This window comes from Wolffia australiana, chromosome 2 (genome assembly GCF_029677425.1).
Source record: "Wolffia australiana isolate 7733 chromosome 2, ASM2967742v1".
Lineage (NCBI taxonomy): Eukaryota > Viridiplantae > Streptophyta > Magnoliopsida > Alismatales > Araceae > Wolffia > Wolffia australiana.
This window is the reverse complement of record NC_135836.1, coordinates 23,444,297-23,470,376: the sequence shown is the minus strand read 5'-3', so window position 1 is coordinate 23,470,376 and position 26,080 is coordinate 23,444,297. Positions and strand designations below refer to the sequence as shown.

Sequence of the window (26,080 nt, the reverse complement as noted above, 5' to 3'; positions counted from 1 at the left end):
AGGTATCAGTCAATTAACATGTTTTTATTTACATACCCTGTATTTCATCTATTTGCATAAATACCCTTATGAGGGTCACATGTTAGGTCTTCTTAGAAGGCCCACTGAGGATCACTTGGTAAGTGGCCCGCATTGTAACCTTACATAATAAGTAGGGAAACCTCTTTTTTTAGGGTTAGTCAGAACATGTTGTTTTCCCTTGACGTCCAACGTTAGGATTTCTGGAGAACCACTCCCTTTGTGACAGGGTTCCCATTGGATCCCACTGATGTGGAGCCTGCCTTGCCAGAAGGGGTTCAACAAAATCCAAACGGAAACTCGTAGACAACTGAAAAGTTTTAAGCAAGTTTGCAAGAGGCAAGCGAGAGATTATCAATAAATATGGAAGAAATAAAAATCATCAATCTTTAACAGAAAATATACCTGGGGATCAAGCATAGGTGGACGTCCATGATATGGAGACTTCTTCAGACTGCAAGCTTCCGATCTCGAAGTCCGGGCCTCCCATGCCTTCTTTTGGGCAAACATATCCTCAACACTTTCGAGTTTTGAACATGAATGAAGACCAATGACTAATAAATGTTCAAAAAGTGATACAGGATTCTTCTCTTGCTTATATTCCTGACGATGCATAAAAAAGTAGGAAAATGAAAAATAAGCGATTGTAAAAAGATTTAAACAATAAATTACTCAGTAAAACTAAATTAAACATTAAATTACTCTCCAAAGTTGAATAGGAAAATTTGGTAACTATGTGAGAACTGGATATCGATTAGGTCGATTGAAAGCCATGGTATTTAGAGTGCCAGAAAAACTAGCATCGTTCAAGGAGACTCTGAATAGTTTTGATAAGCACAGCCTTCTGAACAGTTTGATGATAAAATATTGCAAAAGAGACAATGGTTTCCCAGATTAAAATCCACTGCTAAATCTAGACGCCAGAGGTCAGCAGCTCAACAGTCATACCTTGAAACTATAAACAACCTTGTAATGGTCTAGTTACGATGTGGCTTTTCTTACAGTAATGCATCTCCCAGGGCGGCGACTCTGCCCTTCGCCCCTGCCCATTTTCTGTATCTTTGTTCATCATATTTCTCTCTCACTCATCTGGCCCTAATGCCTTCATGCTCAAGGATTGTGAGATGCCATTCGATCCCCTTTTTTATTTCCATCTTTTTCTGAATCTTCTTGGCATCTTACGTTTAATAATAAATTATAATTGTTAAGACCTGGATAGGAATCACATCGAAAATTGAACAAAATTTGGTGAAATCAACAGATGTTTGATTGCGATGCCTGTTGTGCCTTGTGCATTAAATGATTCTAACCAGCATCCTACAAGAAAGTTCTAACCAGAAACCTTGTTCTGCCCACAAAGAAGTGCTTCATGTCAGGATTTTTTAGATATCCAGTTCATGCGAGGCCAGCTCATGTAAATCAAGTAGTACACCGTCAAAACGAAGCAAAATTTTATAACCTCGTATTTTTGGCTCAACATACCTTAGAAACATAACTAGCTTCCTACAAGCTTAATCCAAGAAATAAAAATAAAATCAACCAAAATATCTGCCGCGTCGAAAAGCCAGATAGGTCGGCCAGATTTGGCGTTCTCACAGACTTTGCATAATAAATATCTTCAAATTTTCGGTAGTAACATAACAATATTTCACTGTATTGACAAAGCTCTGCTGCTAATCATCAGTAAAGCACAAGAGTAAGTTTCCCTCATGATCGATATACTTATTAGGCCAAAAAACGAGGCAATGGTAGAACTTCAGCATTGAGCTCGAAGATTTTAGGCCACGATTATGAAGGTCAGAAACATCCGATGTATAAAGCCAAAGACATCGATCAGGGCTAAGGTTTGTCTGCCTTTAATCCACGACGTTTTTGAACTACTATGCAGAACTGAGGCACTGACACCAGATATAAGGAGGACAACACCCGAACTTCACTCTATCCAGCCTTCTAACTCCGTAGGTCATTCCATTGCTATTGCAAATGCTTGAAGGAAGATTAAAAAATCTTCGCTTACCTGAGAGTGGGAATGGATTTGATACCACTGCCGCTTCTGATTCGCCATAGCTTCCAAGTTCACGTTCGCTCTAGAGCCCTGATCCCGTGAACTGACCGGAGCCTTCTTCCACACTCGCTGCATTTGCCTTATGAATCTCTGAACACTTTTACTGCGATGCTGCTCTACCTGTTTTCTTCGCGGCGATGATGCTTCTCCGCTAGCCCTAACCGTGACCTCGTCAGAATCCATCTCTAACTTCGAAGCCGGCAGCAATCTACGAGAGTTACGAGAGCAGCGGGAGACTACCAAATAACATGACAGAAATTGAAGATATCCGTTACAATCCTGAAACGGAAACAAAGAAGATCACTCAGAACCGAAGTCTAGACAATACGGCAACCGCATTCATAGAAAAAACGTTCGTGGAAACTGATTCATCACAGGATTGAATTCCAAACGATGAAATCTAGTAACATAAATGAAGTTTCGGTATTCTTCAACGGATTTTTAGAGCTAGGGCTGGACGTTACTCCAAGAACAATGCGATACAGCGAAGATCGCAGCTGTCGCCGCTTGTCCGGAGGCTTCTGCGTGAAAAAAATTGACAGCAAACTACGTCTATGACTCTTTCCGGAGGACTGATGGACCGTAAATTGTCCAAAACTCGTGAAGATTTACTGAAGGTTTGGCGACTCCGCAAGATCGAACTACTGTGCTCTCCGCGAGTCGGGGACAACGACAGGGAAAGAGGGAGAAACGTATTTATAGTGGTCGAGAAGAACGCGGGAACGAACCAACGACACAAGTCACAGAACCGATAGCATGACCTTTTATCATTAATTTCTGATTAAACAGAAGAAAATAAAAAACCAATCGATCTAGACCGTTCGATTAGAGATTCTTTTCTCCTGATGACGCGTGGGGTCCGACGTGGCGTGTTCGTGCGGTCTGAACTGATCCTTGCCACGTAAGCGTCCAGCTTGGCGGCTCGGCTTTCGGTGGCGCGTTAGCAAACCTTTTTCACCCCCCGAACTATTTATAAATGCCGATTTGTCCCTTTAAAGCCGCACGTGACATAAACCCCAAAATTCTGAAAAAGAATATTCGGGAGGACTTTTAATTTCGCATTTCCGTATTATCAATTTTATCGGATTTTCCTATTAATGGGTAATGAAACGAGGGAAATAAAATGTAATTAAACGGACGACTTTAATGTTTTGTGAGAGTTGGCGTTCTGTTATAGAGAGAAAGAGGTGACATTAGGAAGGGGGAAGGGAGGAGAGAGGAAGCGGATGTAGGAGCTGAGAGGAAGACCAGAGAAGGGGGCCGTAGAAGAGCAGTTTCTGGCTTGTGATCAGCTCCTTGATCGTCAGCTCTTTCCTTCTCCGGCGAGAAGAACGCGATTATTTGATGCACGCTCTTCGATTTTGCCGTAATCTGGTGTTTTTGATTGTGAGTTGAAGATCGTGGTGTTTGTTCAGAGGTGGAAGGGCAAAGAGATCCGGGAAGGAGACGCGGAGAAAGGAAAATTTGGGGGCTGGAAATTGGGGAAAAGTGAATGCGAATAATTTGCGGGATCTAGCGACTCTCTGTCTGTTGGCTTGCGGTATACACGGATTGTGGAGCTTCGTCTTGGGTTCTTCCGGATCGAGCTTCCGATATGGTATGCCTCCTTTGGAAATTTTGTTGTCTTTGAGTTCTTATAGCGTTTTTGTGTTATTTGTCTCTTTTTTATGCCGGAACAAAGTTTGAAACCTAAATTTGAAACGTGAATGGATAGATGTTTCACACATTATATGTCTGCTTTTCTCTCGATTTTCATCGTACCTTTGGTTATTTGATCTCTTCGTATTCATGTGTAAGATGGAAAGCAGAAACGTCTGATTTGAAATTTTCTTGTACACTGGAGCGTCTTTGCCGTTAAAATTTTAAATCCCTCTCTGCTGACTAAAACCTTAGCCATCCAGATAAAGTATAGCTGAAATCTTACTTCTAGACATCTGGCCTACTTCGTGTGTTTCAGAAGTAAGCTTTTATTCTTCGTTCTCATTCATAGGTTCATCTTACACACGCCTGAATTGACATATACATCATTAACTGAATTCATAGTATCTTTTCGATGACGAAAAATAATTTCTCTTGGAAAAGTTACATTTTGGTGTTTTATCTCGACAAATGCTTTAACTTTATGATTCTACTTCGCTGGAATTTATCCATGAACAGGAAACACCTATACCTACAACTGTTGGCTCACATGTCTGGGTGGAGGACCCGTACGAATCCTGGATAGATGGGGAAGTTTTAGAGGTTTCAGGCGACAAGGTCAAAGTCAGTTGCTCATCTGGGAAGACTGTGAGTATTCTCATTTCACATCTTTTAATATCATGAATTTTTTCTCAGGTTTCAATCCATTGTGGATCTCTTTCCCCATTTCATGGATTTCATTTTTCATTGGTTTAATATAATTTCCTTAGGTGACTTTTTTGGTCGGCTTGCATTGAATGCTTGCTTTTCAACCTTTTGTGTTTTATCTTTGGTTCCTTTCGTTTATTAATTTCTTTTGGTTTCTACTTTTCTAAACTCTGTTCGTTATTATGCTTCTCCCAGATCACAGCAAATATAACCAGAGTATATCCCAAGGATTCTGAAGCATCGCCTTGTGGGGTTGATGATATGACAAAATTAGCATATTTACATGAACCGGGGGTGTTACAAAACCTGAAATCCAGATACGAGATGAATGAGATTTATGTGAGACTCAGTCCAAACCTTCTTTCTCTAGCTTCATAAGTCAAATGCTGAGTTACTTTTATGGTCTTTTGCACTCTAAATCTATGGTGACCGATCAATATTCATTTAAGTTTTATTTTATTATTCCTTTTACCAGACATATACAGGAGGAATATTAATTGCTGTGAATCCTTTTCGGAGACTTCCTCATCTGTATGACAGCCATATGATGCAACAGTACAAAGGTGCTGCGTTTGGGGAACTAAGTCCTCATCCATTTGCTGTTGCAGATACTGCCTATAGGTAAGTGTACCATATGGTTTAGCAGATGCCAGAAAGCCACCTGGTTTAGTTTGAGGTGAAATATTAATCCTATATTTTTCAGATTAATGATTAATGAGCAGCGAAGTCAATCCATACTTGTTAGTGGAGAGAGCGGAGCAGGTAAAACAGAAAGCACTAAGTTGCTTATGCGATATCTTGCTTACATGGGAGGAAGATCAGGTGGAGATAACCGTACTGTAGAACAGCAAGTTTTGCAGGTTCTTTTTCATTATTTATGGCCTAAAAATTTCGAGTGTTTTCTGGCATCGCCTTTGTAAACTGCTATGAGTCTATCTTTACAGTCAAATCCAGTTCTGGAAGCTTTTGGAAATGCAAAAACCGTGAGAAATAATAACTCAAGGTAAGAACTTAATCTCAATAGCCCAAATAAAATACTGAAATCCTGTTAGTCAAACCCATCCTGGATGACAAGTAATTTGTCTATGTAGTCGATTCGGAAAGTTTGTGGAGATCCAATTTGATCAGAATGCAAAGATTTCTGGAGCAGCTGTGCGGACGTATCTTCTTGAAAGGTCTCGTGTATGTCAAGTGTCAGATCCGGAGAGAAATTATCATTGCTTTTACATGCTTTGTGCGGCACCACCTGAGGTAAAAATTGGCCTCTGCTGTATTTATCATCTCTAAACCTTCCATTTTCTCATCTTCTAAGGATCAGGTTTAATTTAGTTTGCATATTAGAAGATGAATCAGAGCTGATTGTTCTTTTCCTTTATATTGACACGATTTTTTTGCAATAGAAGATATAAACAAAGTAATTGTCCTTTTAACATTGATGGACCCTGCTTGAAAAGGATTTGACTATGTTCAGGCATTCCATTATGTCGACGTGCGACCTTCCCAAAAACCTTGGTTGCCTGAACAAGGAAGTAAAAGAAACCTCGATGAATAGATTCAAAAACATGCCCGGCCTGTCCATGCAGGTTAAAGGCGTGAAGCCCTGTTGGGAGCATCCTGATTTTACTCAATATGAAGATCCATTTAGAATCAGATCTCATTAGGGTATTCTTACAATATGATAAGTAATATTTTTAGAATAAAGCAAAAACATAAAGCTAGGATTCTGTACGCTGACAGATTATGATGAACCTAATCAATTGATTCCAGTCGCTACTTTGGAGATTTGTGACATTTGTGCCTGCCAGGAAACTCCATAGCATATTTAATATACCTAATGCTTTCCGTTGAAATATACAGGCTTTTTTTAATAGTTACTACAGTCAGAAAATTTCCAATGTGTAACATGCAATCTTAAAATCTAAGTAAATCTAAAAAAAGTCTATGGTTAGGTATGTGGTCTGGTATTCTGATCTCAAATTTGATGTCACCTATCCTTGAAAAAAATGAAATGAGTTTCTGATGTTAAAATTTTCAATATGGATGGCATGTTGGTCGTGTGGAATCTTTAGAAAGGTGTTGGTAGCAACAAACCATGTATCATTTTGAATGGATTTCAATAGAGAAGATTTAGAAATATTTTTTCTTTTTACCTGGCATTGTAGGCTGACGGTAGTGGTCATGTTTCGGAGATAGGAACTCAAAGTCAACCAATTCTGATAATCTGTTGTTGTTTTCTCTTCATATCTTAGCTACAAACCATTGGGGCACACCTATTATATTCGTTTTCGTCTTTATTCAGGTGGGGGATGTACGGCTGAGCCATATGCTCGAAAATATTTACTGGATCTAAAATACAGAATAGATCTTTAAATTTGGAAATCTGTGTAAAATATTAAGTACTTCGCTTTCATTCCTTGAATTTTTATGCCACTTGCATTTGGAGTGTGTGACAGTGTCATTGCTGACAGGATATTGCTCGGTACAAGCTGGGAAACCCTAAATCGTTTCATTACCTCAATCAGTCCAACTGCTTTAAGCTGGACGAGATAGATGATTCTAAGGAGTACCTTGAGACAAGAAAGGCAATGGAAATAGTCGGCATTGATACTGAAGAACAGGCATTAACCATAACCATCATTGCTCCATAAATATTTTCAGAAGTCTCTTGTTATTTATTATTTGATCTGTAACCCTTCTTTGAGTTCCTCCATTATGTCTCCTGTAGGATGCGATTTTTCGTGTTGTGGCTGCCATTCTTCATTTGGGAAATATTGAATTCTCCAAAGGAAAAGATGCAGACTCCTCTGTGCCAAGAGATGAAAGGTCCTTGTTTCATCTGAACACTGCTGCTGAATTGCTAATGTGAGTCATTCTACTTGGTTTTAAAGCGTTAGTGTATAAAATATTCTGAATATTTAACGGGGTTACTGTGTGCACTTTGTCTAGGTGCGACCCAAAAGCACTTGAGAATTCGTTATGTAAACGTGTTATAGTCACACGTGATGAAACAATTACCAAAGATCTCGATCCTCAGTCTGCAAGCCTTAGTAGAGATGCCTTTGCAAAAATTATCTATTCTCGGTTATTTGATTGGTTAGTATTGTCTTCTTTTTCTTATCGTGCAGTTTTTTTTTTTTTTTTTCATTGATTTATGTACTTACTTTTCAATGTTACTTTTTCTGCAGGCTAGTCAATAAGATCAATAGGTCCATTGGACAAGATCCTACATCAAAGTTATTGATCGGAGTTCTTGACATCTATGGGTTTGAAAGTTTCAAAACAAACAGGTGCTTGGCTTGTTTGCACTTTTAAGTAATTCTTTAGCAGATGGAAGAATCATTTCAAAAGAAATTTGTGCATATCTTGAAGATGTGAAATACTTTATGGGATTCCTAGTGGGTCGCATAATTTCTAAGGTTTTTGCGGCTGGTTCAAAATAATGGCCAATATGTAGTGTTTTAATCAAAATATACTTAGTCTCTGTGAGATGGAGCTATATACGAAGCGGAGGGATTTAAGGCGATATGGATCACAGGGGGGGTCAGGAGGACAGGGGAGACCCGGAGTATGGGTGGTGAAAAGATGACGAGACCTTAAGGTCATGATGGGATATTCACCGATTAGTCGGGTGGTCATCCCTTTTACTGTTCAAAAAAAAACTTAGTCTCTGTGATTTTTAATGAACTTAGTCGTAGGACAAGGTGATTTAGATGAGGGAAGAAGGCTTTTTAAATGAGATGATTTCTAATGAACTAATTCGTAGGAAAAGTTAATAAAAAAGTCGTAAAGTTTTCTGGATTTTTTGGCGTTGAGGTCAATTATAGCTTATTTATTCTAGTTTTGATGTTAGTCTTATATTTCTCTGAATGATGAGAATGATTGTAGTAGCCATTTTTTCTTCAAATTTTTTTAATAGCCATTTTATTGTTGAAGTTACTGTCTTGGCCATGCATGAATAAGAAATACCTCATTTGTCTCTACTCTAACAATGATATTTTACTGCCTACGATGTTGCCGTGCTCACATTTGCAGTTTATCTCTTTCTGGTTTTCGTGCATTTTCTTATTTATGCCTTTCGTCTCAGCTTTGAACAGTTTTGTATCAACCTCACAAATGAGAAACTACAACAACATTTTAATCAGGTAAAATAATTATTTTTTAAATCAGGTAAAATAATGATGAGACTTAGACAATGCATTTTATTTTGGAGAAAATTAATCTCTTAATTTTGCAGCATGTGTTCAAAATGGAGCAAGAGGAATATACAAAAGAGGAAATTGACTGGAGCTACATCGATTTTGTTGATAATAAAGATGTCCTTGACCTTATTGAGAAGGTTTCTTGCTTCTCCTCTCTTTTCTTTCTTTCATCTCGGATTCAAAGTTCGACTTGGTTAAGAACCATTTTTGTATTTTTTTTTAAGAAAATAAGAAATATCATCCAAGAACAGTGATCAACCTGATGCTACTAATTTATATGGATGTTAAATACCCTGGATGACCCGAACACCACTACCTTCACTTCCCTCTAAACCAATATGAAACAAGGCTCTCCACGTACTTGCATGGTTCAAAGAAAGAATGATCTAGCTTCGGAGTCCTGCTGCCTATAGATTTCCATGAATACCATTGATGCTCCCGCAAGCAGAGCCTTTCCCTCTTAACCCTTTCGCTGATGTTGCCTCTCAATATAGAGAAGTATGGGGCTGTTGCTCCCTCTGGAGAATGGGAAAAATCCATACTAGGTCCTCACCTCCTGTTCCCGCAGGTTGAGGGTCTTCTTGGGTTTGACGCACCATACCCACAATCTCTATTAGGTCAGTAGTGCTGCCGTAGCAGACTGCACCCTTAGACAGGCCTTGAACCTAACCAGCACTGTCGTTTTGTATTCTCCAATCATCTCCGCCTCCAATTTCGCCATGTTGGGTCCCTGGACGCTAATCCTATCAAGATGAGCTGGAAGAGTCTCACAAACACTCTGGACACAGCTTCCATCACCTGCCATACCCTACATCCCATTGGAACCACTCTGGCTTCCATAACAACTACTGCTCACACTCCGCCGAGGGGTCTGTTTGTCAGGAGAGCCCAACGCCATCATAGCTCCACTCTCCCATTGTTCCTCTGTGTCCAGCCACACCACAACATATGCCACCGTTGGGGCTCCTCCTGTGAAGAAGGCCACTGTATCTAGCCACCATTTTATTATTTTAAGGAACTGATAACTCCTAGACATGAAAATATATTTTCTAATTTTATAGAATTTGTTTGCTTTTTGCTTTTTCAGCATGTGGAATAGTTGGATATCAATCTTTCAGGGTAGACACATCTCTTTATTTTCTCATTTTCATCATAAATTTTTGCTCTTTCAGAAACCTGGCGGGATTATTTCTCTGCTCGATGAAGCTTGGTATGTATGGTACATTTTATAAGTACTTAAAAGATGGATTATTTGTTGTCTCTTTAACCTTAGCCTGGTATTCTGTAGCATGTTGCCGAGGACAACTCATGAAACGTTCGCACAAAAACTATACCAAGCTTATAAAAATCACTCACGGTTCAGCAAGCCAAAATTGTCTCCCACTGACTTCACGATTTCTCACTATGCTGGAGATGTAGGCATTATTTTCTCAATTTGGTTACATATCCATCATATGCTGCTACTTTCTTTCAGTTTCCCTCCTAAGATTTCCTGTTTGACTGTTCAGGTTACTTACCAGACACTCTATTTCTTAGACAAGAACAAGGATTATGTTATTGCTGAGCATCAGGCTCTTTTGAGTGCGTCTCGCTGTGCGTTTATAGCGAGGTTGTTCCCAGCTTTGGATGATTCGTCCAAATCTTCAAAATTTTCATCTATAGGGTCACGATTTAAGGTACATTGATGTTTATTTTATGAGGGATCCATACCAATACATATGAGCTCTGTATTTGGGGTTTTGTAAAATACTTTATGACACATGTGCAGCAACAACTTCAATCATTGATGGAGACCCTGAGTGTTACAGAACCACATTATATCCGCTGCGTGAAGCCAAATAATCTTCTCAAGCCAGCGATTTTTGAAAATAGTAATGTTCTTCAACAGCTTCGATGTGGCGTGAGTTCCTTTTTATATCTTTAAATACCTATTATTCTACTCATTATTTTCATAAGCAAAATAAATACTTGGATGATAATTTAGGGTGTGATGGAGGCCATTCGGATCAGCTGTGCTGGGTATCCAACAAGGCGAACATTTGATGAATTTGTTGACCGTTTTGGTCTTCTGGCCCCCGAGGTCCTGAATGGCAGGTGGTTTCTGTTCTTTTCTATTGTTCTAAATTTTCAAAAAAAAAAATTCTAAATTTCTTGAAAGCTTTTCCATATAATGTGCTTTTACACTCAAGCGATAGCAATGGTTTCTTTCTTACAGCTATGATGAGGTAACTGCCTCAAAGATAATCCTTGAGAAAATGAATGTAAAAGGATATCAGGTACTTGGTCATTTTTTTAAAACTTTTAGTTCTATTGTTTATTTCAGATAATATAGATCTTACTGTGAGGTTTACGTTTCCTAAATCTGTCGCCTATGGTATCTTCTTAAGTGAAGCTTGGCCTAAACCGGCATTTGCTTAAGTGAGTCCATTAAGGGTCCTGTGAGCTCGCTTAATAGGCGAAGGAAACAGAAAAGGCGCAAATATAGATGTATGAAAAGAGCAGTCTAGCATTGTCGGTTCTGACTGACATGCTGAGTCAAAGCCTGTGTTTCCTATCCCTAAAGCATATTCATAGTCAAGAATTACAATCTCTTGGTATTTTGATTCTTGTTTCCAGATTGGAAAGTCAAAAGTATTTCTACGGGCGGGGCAGATGGCTGAGTTGGACACACTAAGGGCAGAAGTTCTGGGAAAATCTGCCAGCGTAATTCAGAGGAAAGTGCGGGCTTATTTGGCTCGCCGGCATTTCATTTCACTTCAGAAATCGATCGTTCTTATTCAAGCTATCTGCAGAGGTGAGGAAATGATGGAACTACGCTGTGTTGATTTTGCTGTCTTTTCTCTTTTTTTTTCTTATCCTCATTTGAAGCCAAACATTTTTATTTATTTATGGCAGGGGATATTGCTCGTAGGGTCTATGATACTCTCCGAAGAGAAGCTGCTTGCCTTCGGATCCAGGCATTCATCAGGATGTATATTGCTAGGAAAGCTTACAAACAGTTGGTTTATTCATCTATTGTCATTCAAAATGCCATGCGTGCTATGGCCGCCTTCAGGGAACTTCAATTCAAAAGACAAACAAAAGCTGCTATAATAATTCAGGTCTGTTGGATTATGTCTGAACCTTTTTCTTATCATCACTTATTTATATCATATTTCTCTAAGTTCCCAGTAGTTTTATTTTTTAAAAAAAGTTCCCTGTAGTTTTCTAGAAATCTGTTTGAGATGAACGGATTTTACATTGACTGAGTTTCGTTGTCGTCTTAAGCCCAATTTTTTTTATTTTTCTTTTAAAACCGTGGAATTTTCTTTATGGAGAGCTAAATTTGGATACTGAAACATATGTTTATCCCAGAGTCATTGCCGCCGATACTTGGCCCATCTACATTTCATGCGGATCAAGAGAGCTGCAATCATTACCCAATGTGCCTGGAGAGGAAAAGTTGCCAGAAAAGAGCTCAAAAAACTTAAAATGGTAAGTTTACCTTTTTACTCTTTTGCGGTTGGCGTCCTATTTCCTACCAAGCTTATACGATGTTATCTTTGTCTTTTTCTTATTGTCAACATAGTATAAATTTAATATGTGAACTGATGGCTCTCAAGATAACAACGTAACTTAATCATGTAATATAAAGGCCTGATCGCACATAATGAAAGAAGAAATGGTAGAGAGAGCTTTTTGGGGTCCAGGAGGACAAGTGGGCCCCAATATGTTGTATATTTTCAAATGTTTATTGATGCTATCCAACGAACGAGATCAAACAAGTCTGAAGTTCGCTAGAAATGTGGTGATTGCTGTGTAATCAGACATATCTTCTGTTATTAGTTCAAACATAATTCCATACCTTCAACATTTATACTAATTCTTTTTTTGGAAGAATGCGTTTATACTAATGAAGTCGTGTTGTATGAAAATTCGGTTCCTATATGCATTTTCTTCTCATAAATTTACGGGTTACAGATCATTAGTATAAATCCTTTTAAAAAAAAAATCATTTCCACGAAAATGTTGGAGGGTTCTCATAAGACTCGTGAATTTGGATATTTCTCATATATTCACAAGTGGAAGGTTGTTATGCTGTGTCTGGTATCTAACTGTATTTATTTCATTTGCAGGCTGCAAGGGAAACGGGTGCACTTCAGGCAGCCAAAAATAAGTTGGAGAAGCAGGTTGAGGAGCTGACATGGCGACTGCAGCTGGAGAAGCGCATGAGGGTACCCCATCTTTTCCTTCTTCGATATTAAAGTTTATCCAATATTTTTTTTGAAGAAAAGAATGAAGATCACTCATAATCGGTGATCAACCCGAAATGAATATATATGATCATGAAAAATACATACCGGCCTTCACTCCGATATTATATTCTTCTAGCATCTCAATCATGTCCAAAAATTCTTAATTGTGGATTTTAAAGTCGTTTGTGTTTCACTCTTAGATGGCACTTAAGAATGTTAGTTTGATGCCGGTAAATTTTGCATCTGATTGATCAGTTCTCCTATTCAACAGCAACTTTATGCCTTAAGTTTCTATTAATTTTGGTGCAAGCTTTGATGATTGATTATTATTTTTATTCAGATTGTCACATAAAATTTCATGATACACAATATAATCAAATGTATACTTGCTGGCCTTTTTCTAATTGTGTCCCTGTCATTTTTTTAGATCGACATAGAGGAAAGCAAAACACAAGAAAATGCAAAATTACAAAGCGCTCTGCAGGAGGCACAGATTCAGTTAAAGGAATCAAGAGCCATGGTAGTTAAAGAGAGAGAAGCTGCAAAGAAGGCTTCTGAGGAATCATCTCTTATCCAGAAGGTCCCTGTCATTGACACTGCGCTTGTGGACAAACTCACCTCAGAAAATGAGAAGCTGAAGGTTTGTTAATAAATTTCATGCAATATCCATTTATAGAATCGTGAAGGAAATCGGGTTGACCACCAAGTTTCGGGTGGGCTTCCCTCTTTTAATTTTCAAAAAAAAAAGAATCGTGAAGGAAAACTAGTGTTTGCTAGTAAGAGCTCTGCTGAATCATTTTTTTCTAATTTTAGGCTTTAGTTGGTTCTTTGGAGAAGAAGATTGAAGAGACAGAGAAGAAATTCGAGGAAACTAGCAAGGAGAGCGAAGAACGGTTGAGAAAAGCCATGGAAGCTGAAAACGTGATACTTCGCTTAAGTGCAGATATGCAAAGGTTTCAGGCTATTCAGATTATTCCATATTCAATTTATTCCATTGATTTTCTTGTTTTTTTTTAACTTTGGAGTTTCTAAATAGGCTTCAAGTAAAGCTTTCTAATATGGAATCTGAGGATCAGATTCTCCGTCAGAAGGCTTTGCCCAACTCTCCTGTCAAACGAGTGTCAGAAAATTTTGATTATCCTAAATCGCCACCAAAGATGGTACGCGGGAGGGCTTATTGTGTTTTCTACTACTTAACCTGGATTAATTTTCTTTTTTTAACTTTCCCCAGATTTTGGAAAACGGTCGCATTAGTATTGGTGAAGTAAAGGTAATTCTACATCTCTTAATCATATTTTCACCGTTTATGTAGACTTCAGGAACCACTGAATCTTCTTCAAGTCTGAATTGTCATAATTCTTCACTAGAAAAAATAGTCTGAATTACCATAATTCTTCAAAAGAAAAAATATTCTGAATTGCCAGAGCAAATCGATGGAATAGCCCAAAACTTATAGTAGATGAAGAAATCTCATCTTTCCCCACTTGCCGACTGTCACCTCATCAAATGATTAGATATCTAAGACTTCCTGTTTCGTTTTTCTTCGTTGCATACTGAAAGCATGCATCTTTTTAGGAACCCCAAAGTGCACCCCCAGCTGTCAAAGACTATGGAACTTCTGACCATAGACTTAGAAGGTCTTATATCGAGAGACAGCATGTAAGTTATTATTTTCTAGCTGTGAAGAGCCTGTGTTCTGAGATATAGACTTACATTATGTTCATTCACTTTTTATGTTCATAAATGCAGGAGAGCGTTGATGCTTTGATAAATTGTATCGTTCAGAATGTTGGTTTTAGCAACGGGAAACCGGTGGCTGCATTCACCATCTATAAGTGCCTTTTGCACTGGAAATCGTTTGAAGCAGAAAAAACCAGTGTTTTTGACCATCTTATTCAAACAATTGGTTCTGCTATAGAGGTAATTGCTCCAATTTTTCTGTTTAATTATTCCTTTTTCTCCCAGCTTAATTTGCTCAGTGATGTGGCTGGAGATCCGTTAGCCACTCTTTAGATGCCAACGCTGCCAAGAATAATGAAAACGCCTCATTAATAGAAACTCTTTAGATGCTCCAATCTTCTTATTTTGACTGTTGTGTGCTGTCTATGATATGACTAACATGGATCTTGGGTTAATGTCTATCGTACTTGGTATTGTTTGTCATCCTCGATGACAATGATGAGAGGATGATGAGTCTTCATCTTCCTCATCATTTGTCAGGACCAGAACGATGATGAAGGACTCGTCATCATCAGTTGGCGACCAGGATGAAGATGACTGAAGCATAATTGTCATCTTGAAGAATGCACGAAGCTTGCGGCAGCAGGCAAAGAAGGGAATTAGTCCCTCCGTCATCATCATCATCGTATTGTCCTAATTATATTGCAGCCAGTGCTCGGCACATTCCCCATATTCTACCTTTTGGTATCGAAGCTACCTGCAAGTGTTGACAGGTGCCTGGAAGGCTTAATGAGGAGATTTCTATGGAAAAGTTCAGGGTCGGATGAAGGAAGGGGGAGGGTCCCAGTATGTTAGGATGCAGTTTACAGACTGGCCAGGGTTGTAGGGTTGTAGCAGCTACAAGACAAGAACCTTGCCCTCTTGGTCAAGTAGGTGGGCCAACTTATATGACCAGAGACGGTTATGGTTACAAAGTTCTTGAAGGACAATTACAAACGGTGGATGGTCTGGGAGCGACTGGTTGCCCTAGTCAAAGAGGCATTGGCATTCTGGCTGGAGCTGAGGCAAGCGTTCCCTCAAAACAAAGACTCTCCACTGCCAAAAGTGGTTGGCTGACTCTCCACTGGCATTTCACTACCAGCTGGACGACTTGTTGGTCTGGGTACCTACGAGTGAAGAGTTCCAACACTTATTTGCACTTGCCGTAGAATCCACTTTTTTGTCAGGAGCTTGTCAGACCAGAGGGTGGAGGACTATAAGAGGATGCAGCAGTCCCCACTGCATCTGAGACCGTAGAGCCAGTCATGGTGCACAATGTGCACATACGAGATCAAAACCAGACATCTAGAGGATTTGAGGGTCCATCCAGGTGTGCCGAGCCATTTTGAAACACGAAATCCCTGTAAGTCCAGTTGTTTGGTTGGTTGCTTCTCAGATGAGGACTGGTGAGTACTCTCTGTGCACAGAGGGCAAAGAGGACTGCTCCCGCCTCTTCCCTGAATGCCTGTTAGCCTGGGCAGTATGTGCCAGCCAACCAACCACAGGGTGGATGTCTCATCATCACAGCCTTCTGGGACTCTCTATAAGGGGGTTTATCGAGAAAGCATGAGAATGGAGAATGTATTTTTGTGGTGCTCTGGGTAGTATGGCTGCATCGCTACAAGGTTATTTTCAAGGGGAGGGAGATGTTGCTGGATGGTGTCGTGGCGACTCTAGCCTCTGTTTGGTTTATAGAGACATGAATGGAGGCAGTGGGGACCTTCAGGTCATGTGTATATTTATATATCGGGAGGATCATCGATCTGGGTGATCTTCCTATCATTACTAACAAAAATCATCATCTTCATAGTCCGCAAAGAGTAGAAACTTTTAAGGGAGATAGCATTTTCAGGGAAGTAGCATTCTACATCCGCAAAGAACTTAGTAAGATTTAGACCAACCATTTATCATTGAGATTCTTGGCTCAGCAATCGAGGCATGTTTATTAGCCTTTGCCGGAAATTCATAAGTACATTTGATGTGAAAATAAGTAGGCATCACAGAGATTTTTTATTGCCCCAGAAGCTCATTTTCAGGACTCCCTAGGTTTTCAGGAAATTTTACAGACTCTACCTTTCAATCTCAAGTAGATATTCTTAGTTGCTATTTGACACGACATTAAATACTTTTTCATGTGTTATTTTGGACGGATGAAGAACTCATTCTCATCATTTTATGTGCAGTATGTCAAAACATAAGGTGTTGTCTAGCCTACTATTTCTATAAACATTTTTCCACCAACTTCTTATGTTTATTTATTTCAAAACCACAATTGCTTATGATGTCCCTGCTCTCGTTAGCTTACTGGTTTTTCTCTAAATGATAATAAATGATATGAATCCCAACCCGCCTGGGGGCAGTGCCATCTTTTGGCCTCTAAGGCATCTATATCTTTCCCTTATCATGTTCCGTTTAAATAGGGCGGCCCCTCCCTTCAAAAGGGCAGGCTGGAATTAGTACAAGTTTCTCCTTGTCTCTGCTTCCCTCATCATCCAGGTCTTGTCTCTCCCTCTCTCTCTTTCTCTTTCTCTCTCCCTCCCTCCCTATGCCTCCCTCTCTCTCTCTCCCTCTGACCCCATCCCTCCCTATGTTTTCATGCGGCTCGTTGCCGGTCGATCCCTACAGCTCTGTTCGACCTCTCCTCTGATCATTCCCGTTCTCTCCTCCATCTCAGGAATTCTCTTACTCTCATCTCTGCTGGAATTAGGAACAATATATCTCATAGATATCTGTTGGATTACAAGGAACACGGTTCCCAATGGAAACATATCAGCATACCCTGTCCATGATCTAAGCGATATTAATGTAATCTATTTTATGTCTCCCAGTTTTTTTCGTTGGAATTAATCTGGAGGCTTTTCTCTTCAATGATGATTTGTTTATGTAAACTGATTCCTGGATTTAAATTTTATTTTTTCATGGATTTTTTGTGAGCCAGGCATGCGTAAATAATTTTTTGTTTGCCCCACAGAATGAGGAGGACAACGTGCAGTTAGCGTACTGGCTTTCAAATACTTCTACACTTCTGCTCTTATTGCAACGAAGTCTTAAAGCTTCTGGCACAGCTGGCGCCGCCCCCCGCAAGAAACCGCCACCCCCCACATCATTATTTGGTCGAATGACTCAGGTAAACCCTAATGCCCAGGCCTAAACACTTGAATCCTCTATCATTTTCAAGAAATAGGTTGTTTGCAAAAGGAATACTAGGTATATGATATCTCATGAGCTAATTAATGGGAGAAATTAAACAAAAAGACCAAGGGACATATTATATAGTCTAGTCTAAGAAAAGATAGAGTAAAATATAAACTCAGTGAATTAGTGCAACTTTCTTGCAGATTAAAGGTACTTATTTACATTTAATGACGTCAGAACTTTGTAACAGGGATTCCGCTCTTCGGCTTCTAGCGCGAATTTGGAATTCGAGGGTGGAGATGTAGTCCGCCAGGTTGAGGCTAAGTATCCCGCATTGCTTTTCAAGCAGCAATTGACTGCCTACGTGGAGAAGATCTACGGCATGATCCGTGATAATCAGAAGAGGGATTTGACCTCTCTACTAGCGCAATGCATTCACGTAAACTGAATTAAATTTATCGCAGAATTTGTAAGACTCTAAAAGTTTATTTTACTTAAATTTGACTATTTTTGACTCACAGGCCCCACGATCGACTCGGGGTAGCTCGATGAGAAATTCTGGCCGGTCATTTGGAGGTCAAGGTTCGACTGGTCCTTGGCAGAGCATAATTGAAAACCTGGATTCTCTTCTCACAACTCTCCAAGAGAATTTTGTAAGTCTTATTTTATTATATTCGCATTTTAATGTTAAATATAAAAATATATATATATCGCCTTCTAGCATACCTTGCTGAATTGGAATATTTCTCTAGGTGCCTTCAATTCTTGTACAGAAGATATTTACGCAGATATTCTCATATGTCAACGTCCAACTCTTCAACAGGTCTGAAGCCTTTTCCTGTTTTTTTCATCTTTTGGCCTCGTTGCTGACTTAAAACACTTCTCTTCAGTCTTCTTCTGCGAAGAGAATGTTGCTCTTTCACTAATGGCGAGTATGTGAAATCGGGGATTGCGGAACTTGAGCTGTGGTGTGCGAAAGCAAAACCAGAGGTTAATATTCTTTTTAACTGTCTTCTATTGTTTAGTTTTTTCTGTCATTTAATTATTTTACGACTTTATTATTTCTTGTATTTCAGTGGGCAGGATCTGCTTGGGAGGAGCTTAAGCACATCAGGCAGGCCGTGGGATTTTTGGTATTTTTTTTCATTTGTATTTTCCATTGCAGTTTTCTCTACTAAAGTAACCAAAAAAACTCTACTCGAATTCCCATTATCTCATTTTTAATCGTTGTCACAGGTCATCTTTCAGAAGTATCGTATCTCATATGACGAAATCGTCAACGATCTTTGCCCGGTACCTGCAAAATCTTTTTTTTTTATTGACCATTACTCTCCATCTCTTTCTCTCTGGACATCTACACAGAGAACAAACAAGTTAAAGAAGATGCTTAGAATAATTGTTTATATTTTCATTCTTAAACGTCTGGCCTCTGCAGGTATTGAGCGTCCAGCAATTGTATAGAATCTGTACGCAATACTGGGATGATAAATACAACACCCACAGCGTGTCTCCAAATGTAAGTTTCAATCTCAGTCTGAGAAATATACTGCCCTTAGATCTAAGTTTTTTATCAGTGATATCTAGTTCTCTAAGATAACATCGTACAAAGTTTCCCCCTAAATTTCCTGATAGAATGTATGATATTGTTGATGTGCAGGTTCTCTCAAACATGAGAGTACTAATGACATCAGAAGATTCCAGTAATCCGGTCGGCAATTCTTTCCTGTTGGACGATAATTCCAGGTAAAGGAAACACAAATGAAAAAATAAATGGGTTTTTTTAAAATCTCAATTACTAACTTGGGCTGTTCAATTTTGAAATCGTCGGTGGGTTTATCGCAGCATCCCGTTCTCAGTGGACGATATATCCAGTTCTATACAAGACAAGGACTTCACCGATGTCAAACCGGCAGAGGAGCTGCTCAACAATCCCTCCTTCCAATTTTTGCAGGACTGAGGCTTTGAAAGGGTATCATCCTCTCCCACTTATTTTTCATATTCAGCCTACAAATTCATGCCCGATTCGCCAGGAACTGTAAATCCACCCATTTATTTCCCTGTGCGGTGTTTGTAAAATTATTTATTCTTATTTTCCCTCTGGAATTTGTAAAACTTTAGCGCCCCCCGGGTAGGGTTTCTGTTTTTTCTTTTTGGGTGGGCAGCATTATTCTTTGTAGTTAAAGAAGAATCATGGATATAAAAGAAATCCATGTTTTTCAGGGTTTATCTAAGATTTTTTCTCCTCACTCCTTCCGAGCACAAACATGTGCTAAAGTAGTAGTTCTTACATTTTTTTCAGATGAAAAACATTGCATCCCACTAAGGAATTTCATAAAAATGTTCTAACCAAGGGTATTATTGGACATCCCCCATATTTTCAAACTTTTGGTATGGAATAATCAAGCAATAGGTTTTAATAATTATAAAAATGAGGACTAGATATTTTTGAGATATGGAATACCATCAGCCTTCATTTGTAAGGTTGAGCATCTCCATCTCTTGAAATTCTCTCAGGAAAGCTTTTTAAGGCCTACAAAAGATGAAAGTTGTTGGAGGAGGAGGATATAGAGAAAAAAGAAGAAATTATGGAGGAAGAATATTTAAAAGCCGAACTTTAGTAGAGAAACACGAATATTAAGGGATAGAAAATGAACAACTGATTGAAGAGGCAAAAAATAGGATACTCGTGTAGAACATCCAGGAGAAGGGAGTTTTGGACGAATATACCTCATACAAAAACCAAGAAGCAAAAGCGTCTGTAGCTGCGTAGTGGACCTGCGGCTCAGTCAGCACTTTTGCTTCCCAGTTCCCCATCCTAATCCTCGGGGGCTTTGCCAGCTGGAACGTTGTTATATTATCATCATTTGGATAAATTACGTATACCATAAACAGACATAAATAGATGTAATAAGGTAAGTGAGGAGTAAAACAATAAGTACATTACAACTTAAATGAAAAGAATAGTTGATGAAATGAATACTCAACCCAACCTACCCAAAAAGCCCAAAAAAGGAGGCCAGGGGTCAGGTTGGTTCAGCCATGGATTGAGTAGGCCTGACCAGGATCACCCAACCCATGGGCTGACTTATGATAAGATCCCTTGGCTGCGTGAAGGGCATTATCGTCATTTTGCTATGTTTCCTTTCCCTCTATGTTCCCTTTAAATAGCACAGCCCTCCTTGGAGGAGGGCAGACAGAATGTTCTCTTAAGTGAATGTTGGTCCTCTCTCCTCTCTCGTCTCTTCTTACATCCGTGCTCTGTCCCCATCTACAATCCCCATCCCGTCCTCAGGCGGCTCGTCCCCGGCCGATCCCTACCCCCCCTTTGCTCGACCCCCCTCTCCTATCCTTCCCGTTTCACCTCTCTACCCCGGGAATTTCTGCCTCACCTTGTCCTCCACTTTCTTCCGATACGAGCCTAGATAAAAGTTTGTATCAACTTACCACACCAACCAATCATGGGTTGACTAAATCTAGCTGCAGAAGAGGGTAGGTATAGGGGAGGGGTTATCCAAGGGTCAGGTCAGATCGGCCAAACCAACTGCTGAGTTATCTAAACTGAAGGGTCAGGTCAAATTTGGATCAGATAGGCCATTCAATCACCAGGACCTGTGGGCTGACTAACCAGACCAGCCCAAGAGGGCCGGTTGGGGGCTCGGGCAGAGTGCCCAGCCAACGCGTTGGGGGACTGAGTCAGCTGACCCATCCAAGAGCTGAGGCCAGGGGTCAGGTTGACTTTGGATCAGATCTATGTGCTATCCGAACCCAACCATTAGACCCTCAACAGAGTTGACAAGAGGGTGTGCTGGGGGTATAGTGCAGGGATGCGGACGGGACGATTTTTTTTGTCCTGGGACGAAAACATCGTCCCGTTCGAGGAATAAGGACAAATTTAGGGACGAAAATTCGTCCTGGGGACCTCCGGACGGAACGGTTTTGTCCCGTGGGACGAAAAAATTGTCCGTCCGGAGATCTCTGGATGATGGACGGACAAATCTGGACGGAAAATCGCTGGATTCACATCTGAAGGTTGAGATGTTGCCACGTGGCCTCGCTAGGACAATTTATGATATATTATAATATATTATTCTATTATAATATATTAAAAATATAAAATGTGTTTTTTCGTCCGGGACGAATTTTGGGACGAAAATTCATCCCGGGAGGACTGGACGGGACGAAAAATCGTCCCGAGATTATTGGACGGACGGTTTTCATTGTCGGTGGACGAAAAACCATCTCGTCCTTCGTCCCTGAGCTAACATCGGATGTAGGACGGGACAAAATTCGTCCCGTCCCGTCCTTCGTCCACGTCCGGGACGATCTGGAACTATAGTTAGGGGACGGGTCAGCCCGGCTGACCTGAGGGTGGACTGAGTCAGCTGACCCATCCAAGAGGCAAAGCCAGAGGGTCAGGTTGACTTTAGATCCGGTCAACCGGCCATCCAAACCTAATCAACCAACCCTCACCACGGTTGCATGCAGGTGGGTTGGGGGTCGGGTCGCCCAGACAACACGTGCAAGGGGTCAGATTGACTTTGGATCAGATCTATGCGCCATCTGAAGTCAACCACTAGACCCTTATTAGGGTTAATAAGTTTTTCAAACATGCCTTTGAAACCATCCAACATGAATTTTCCTGATCAAGGTCTTTAAGCACGGATTCAAGGGAAAATGCCGATGATATTAGAGCAGGCGTATGAGTGAGAGAAGGGAATAAATAGGAAAAGAGATTACTTGTTTGCAGGCAATTGTTTCGGTCAGAGAAGAAAGGCCCCACTGCTTTGGAGGACAACCAAGTTTGAGATTAGCGAATTCAGATAAATCATGCCAAGGAGAAACTTCCGTGTTATAATCTCTCATAATTTTTGCAGCATCTCCTGCTATTGCGACTCCAACCTACACCAAGTCAACGGATGGTCAAAATCTGAGACAATGGTAATACATTCTTCATCGTCATAAATTTTATATGAGAAGAGAAAAGTGTGTTAATTAGAGATGTACCCCCTTCGTATCATAGGTTAGAAAATACATCATTATAAGAACAAAAGAGGCCATAGAACAGGGGTTTTAACATAGCTGCAAAACTTATTTGTAAAAATAGGTAATTTTTAAAAAATATGAAAAATGACGAAAAAATGAAAAAAGTAGAAAACGTAATCACATATTAAAAGGAGTAAAATATTTTAAAATGAAAAGAAGAACGACCTTGATGAAAGAGCTATCGGCTAGAAATGCTCTTAAAGTTGGAGGAATTCCAGAGTGAAATATGTGCATCACAAAGCAATGGTTGGTATCCACACATATCTGCATCACTGCAGCTTTTGTCGGTGGTTCCCCTGCATGTTCAAGAATTCCAAAGTCAAGCTTCACAGATTTACTGATATTAATGACCATTCTGTTAATATTTAACTTATGTTCTCTAATGTTTCGTTCTAAACTTATGTTAGGCATCTGTAAATTGGGCGGCGGATAGTAATAGCCTTGCCATTACATATTGAGTAATACCTTGAAATAATAATATTCTTTTGTAGGCCGATAATGTAAATCATAATTCAAGGTTGAATAAGACAGAAAATTTTTGTTCGATGGTAAGTGACACTGACCTTTTACGAATGTGGGTTTCCATTCGATGTCAAAACCTAATGGAATTCTGTGGGCGCCCTCTTTCTTTGCTTTGACGATTTTCGTCAGCTCCGAAGCGGCCTTCTCCACCTCTAAATATGTTCTTGCATACACGATGCGCCCTCCAAAAGACATCAGAGGGTACTTCATCTTATAGTCAGCTGCAATAGCAAAATAAGTTAATTGAAGGTAAGATTCATGAATAAAGACGCAATTGATCCATAAGTAATGGGATATTACTTCAACAAAAACGACATTACAGTTAATGGCATAGCATTATGTCCAAAAAAGTGGAGATTGGAACCATTTGAATCAGACACGTGATCTTATAAGTATAAACTTGATGTATTTTTTATTTATTTCGGAAAGAGTACTTGGGATTTCGATGGACAAAATCTGTAAAGATGTAGAACTGAAAATTAAACGATTAGTGGGAGTGAAATCACGATTAATCTGACAAAGGACATCAAAACGACGAACGATTGAGATAAACAGTAACTGATGGATCGTGGAAGAATCATCGACTATAATCAAATTCAAACGGCAAACTTTTAGTGACAAATATATCACAGAAACCAACACTATCACTGAAGAATAATCATCGGTTGGGAAGAAAAAAGGGAGAAATTCATCAGCAACTTGAGCAAATTGATTTTGAATGACAACCTTGGCGGAATGACACAGGCAGGAATGAGATTATCTCGAATAAAAGTTTATTAAGAAACGTACCACAGAAACTAACACCAGCATTGTACGTTAATTATACGTAGAAAAAACAGATAGTTTCATCAAGAACTTGAAGGAGTCGATTGCGATTATCAACCTTGGCGGCATGACGGAGGCGAAAACGCCGGCCACTGTCTATCGCCGATCGCTTCTCTTCCAATATCAACCACATCAATCGTTTGGGAAGACGATGCTCCGGCATTTGCAGATTTTCCCCAATTTGGTAACCGACGGCCGTTCGACTGACGATCCAAAGCGCGATTCCAATTGACGTGTTCGTGGGCGTGTTCTTCAAGAACATCGGTGGCGCTCTCCATTACTCGCCTCTTGCGAGAAGATTGAGAGAATGCAGTAGACGCCGCTCGGATTGCGGCTTCGATCTGTTCGTCGTCTACGAGGTCTGCCATTCCTGTAAACTCCTCTAAATATTAGAAAAAGAGAGAGAGAGAGAGAGAGAGAGAGAGAGAGAGAGGGAAGCAAGAGAAAGAGAGAGAAGTAAGAGAAAGAGAGAGCAGAAAGAGAGAAAGAGAGAAGTAAGAGAAAGAGAGAAGCAAGAGAGAGAGAAGAAAGAGAAAGACAGAAATAATACAAGAGATCAAACAAGAGAGAGATAGAAAGAGAAAGTAAGAGAGAGAAAGGACAGAGACCTTAAATAAGAGAGAGATTTGAATTTCCCGCCAAAGAAAAGATAAATTTGAAATAGCTACTCTACAAATTTAGGATTTCCATTTAGATCCTCTGGTGTAGAGTCTCAATTAGGGAACGCCACGTTCGGGATGTGACGCCCTGGACATGACGGAACGGATGAAGAAATGTGACGGACGGTGATGTGACGAAACTTTCGTCACATCCCTGTCCCGTCACGCGTCCCAGCATATGTAAAAATAGCCATCATGTTCCCGTCACCGTCCCTCCATTGGGCTCCCATCACGTCCCCATCACCGTGACGGTGTCACTGTCACCGGTGACATGAATAAAACCCTACTTGAACGGAGGAGTATCTCCAATTATTTATAGGCGGCGTCGGTTTATGCACACAAAAAAAAACAGGGACTTCTGCGCAAAATGCCTGGAAATCGAAATGGCCACATCACGTGGCGACGTCTCAGCCGTTGAAAAGATTAAAAATAATGATTTTTATATGTATTTCTGTCCGTTTTAACTTTTCAAAAATTCCGTCATGGCCGTCATCCGTGACGGCCATTCCGTCATGTCACGCGACCTGGGCACCCCGTCACCTTCACGTCCCCTTCACAAACACTTTGTCATCCGTCACCGTCATGGACCCCTAAAACCATCACTGTCACGTTTCCGTCATGGTGACGCGTGAAGTGACGGATGACGCATGCCGATCCCTAGTCACAACTATACATCTTAAACGGACTTGTCATGGATATTCCTAAAAAAACAATTGTGGATAGTTACTCTATAAATTTATTTTATCTCATTGAGATCCTCAAAAGAAGGATAATGACGAATATGTACCTTTAAGGGGTTACCCTAAAATTGTGTGTTTTCTTATTTGTATTCTCCTTATAAGGATATTGGCATATATGTGTAGATATTTCACAAAAAACTATTGTGGAATAATTTCTTTATATTTTTAACGTCATTATTGGCATTTATACACATGAATAGTTTGTTATTGGTATTCGTCGAAAAAAAAATTGTAGGAGAGAGAAAGGGGGGAGATTTGGATGCACAAGAAACCTAACCCTTCATCTTTAGAGAGAGAGAGGTGATAATCAGGAAAGTCTCTCAATTTTAATACCAAATCCATCTTCCACATAAAAACAATAAAGAAAAATCACAAAGTGGGGGTCTCCAATTTTGGTACCACATCAGGAGAAACATAATTATTAAATGCATTCAGCTACATAACAATACAGCCGATCAGAGCCATCTGCACTATATATACATATAAACATATAATTTCAAGAGATGGGTTAAAACAATTTGGTGTCACATCATGAGCGAGTGAAAACCAGAACTGCGACCCTTCTTTTCACCAA

General features: G+C 39.8%; 3 protein-coding genes across 6 annotated transcripts in view; 1 reads left to right on the top strand and 2 right to left on the bottom strand.

The window, feature by feature from the left end:
* LOC144700149 (DENN (AEX-3) domain-containing protein) overlaps nt 1–2,763 on the bottom strand; it is a 39,112-nt gene extending 36,349 nt beyond the window's left edge. For 2 of the 4 annotated variants that reach the window (XM_078571563.1, XM_078571565.1), the window contains exons 1-3: nt 2,548–2,763; nt 2,036–2,362; nt 424–621 (exon numbers count right to left, since the gene is read on the bottom strand). In XM_078571563.1, coding sequence (XP_078427689.1) covers nt 424–621; nt 2,036–2,266 — 429 coding nt within the window. In that variant the 5' untranslated portion in view covers nt 2,267–2,362; nt 2,548–2,763. Of the gene's footprint in view, nt 1–423; nt 622–2,035; nt 2,515–2,547 lie in introns of those variants that run through there. The other 2 variants (XM_078571564.1, XM_078571562.1) reach the window with 2 other exon arrangements.
* Nucleotides 2,764–3,239: 476 nt separating this feature from the next.
* On the top strand, nt 3,240–19,948 carry LOC144700147 (myosin-6-like). The gene is made up of 39 exons (XM_078571559.1): nt 3,240–3,680; nt 4,241–4,369; nt 4,625–4,768; nt 4,905–5,050; nt 5,133–5,289; nt 5,374–5,432; nt 5,521–5,680; nt 6,898–7,047; nt 7,155–7,291; nt 7,376–7,522; nt 7,615–7,716; nt 8,514–8,571; nt 8,664–8,765; nt 9,801–9,838; nt 9,917–10,043; nt 10,137–10,304; nt 10,397–10,528; nt 10,613–10,722; nt 10,844–10,904; nt 11,245–11,422; nt 11,524–11,729; nt 11,983–12,102; nt 12,744–12,842; nt 13,291–13,503; nt 13,677–13,816; nt 13,900–14,023; nt 14,095–14,133; nt 14,439–14,522; nt 14,613–14,783; nt 17,554–17,709; nt 17,968–18,156; nt 18,239–18,370; nt 18,470–18,540; nt 18,608–18,707; nt 18,794–18,850; nt 18,954–19,010; nt 19,153–19,233; nt 19,375–19,460; nt 19,560–19,948. Exons 1-39 carry the CDS (start codon nt 3,678–3,680, stop codon nt 19,672–19,674), a joined length of 4,548 nt encoding a protein of 1,515 aa, XP_078427685.1. The 5' UTR covers nt 3,240–3,677; the 3' UTR covers nt 19,675–19,948.
* Nucleotides 19,949–20,091: 143 nt separating this feature from the next.
* LOC144700148 (3'-5' exonuclease-like) lies at nt 20,092–24,598 on the bottom strand. Its single transcript, XM_078571561.1, has 6 exons — nt 24,166–24,598; nt 23,324–23,503; nt 22,926–23,056; nt 22,455–22,616; nt 20,445–20,555; nt 20,092–20,247 (listed from the first exon to the last, which is right to left on the bottom strand). The coding sequence occupies exons 1-6, from the start codon at nt 24,473–24,475 to the stop codon at nt 20,188–20,190; spliced, it is 954 nt and encodes a 317-aa protein (XP_078427687.1). The 5' UTR covers nt 24,476–24,598; the 3' UTR covers nt 20,092–20,187.
* Between the last annotated feature and the right edge of the window lie 1,482 nt (nt 24,599–26,080).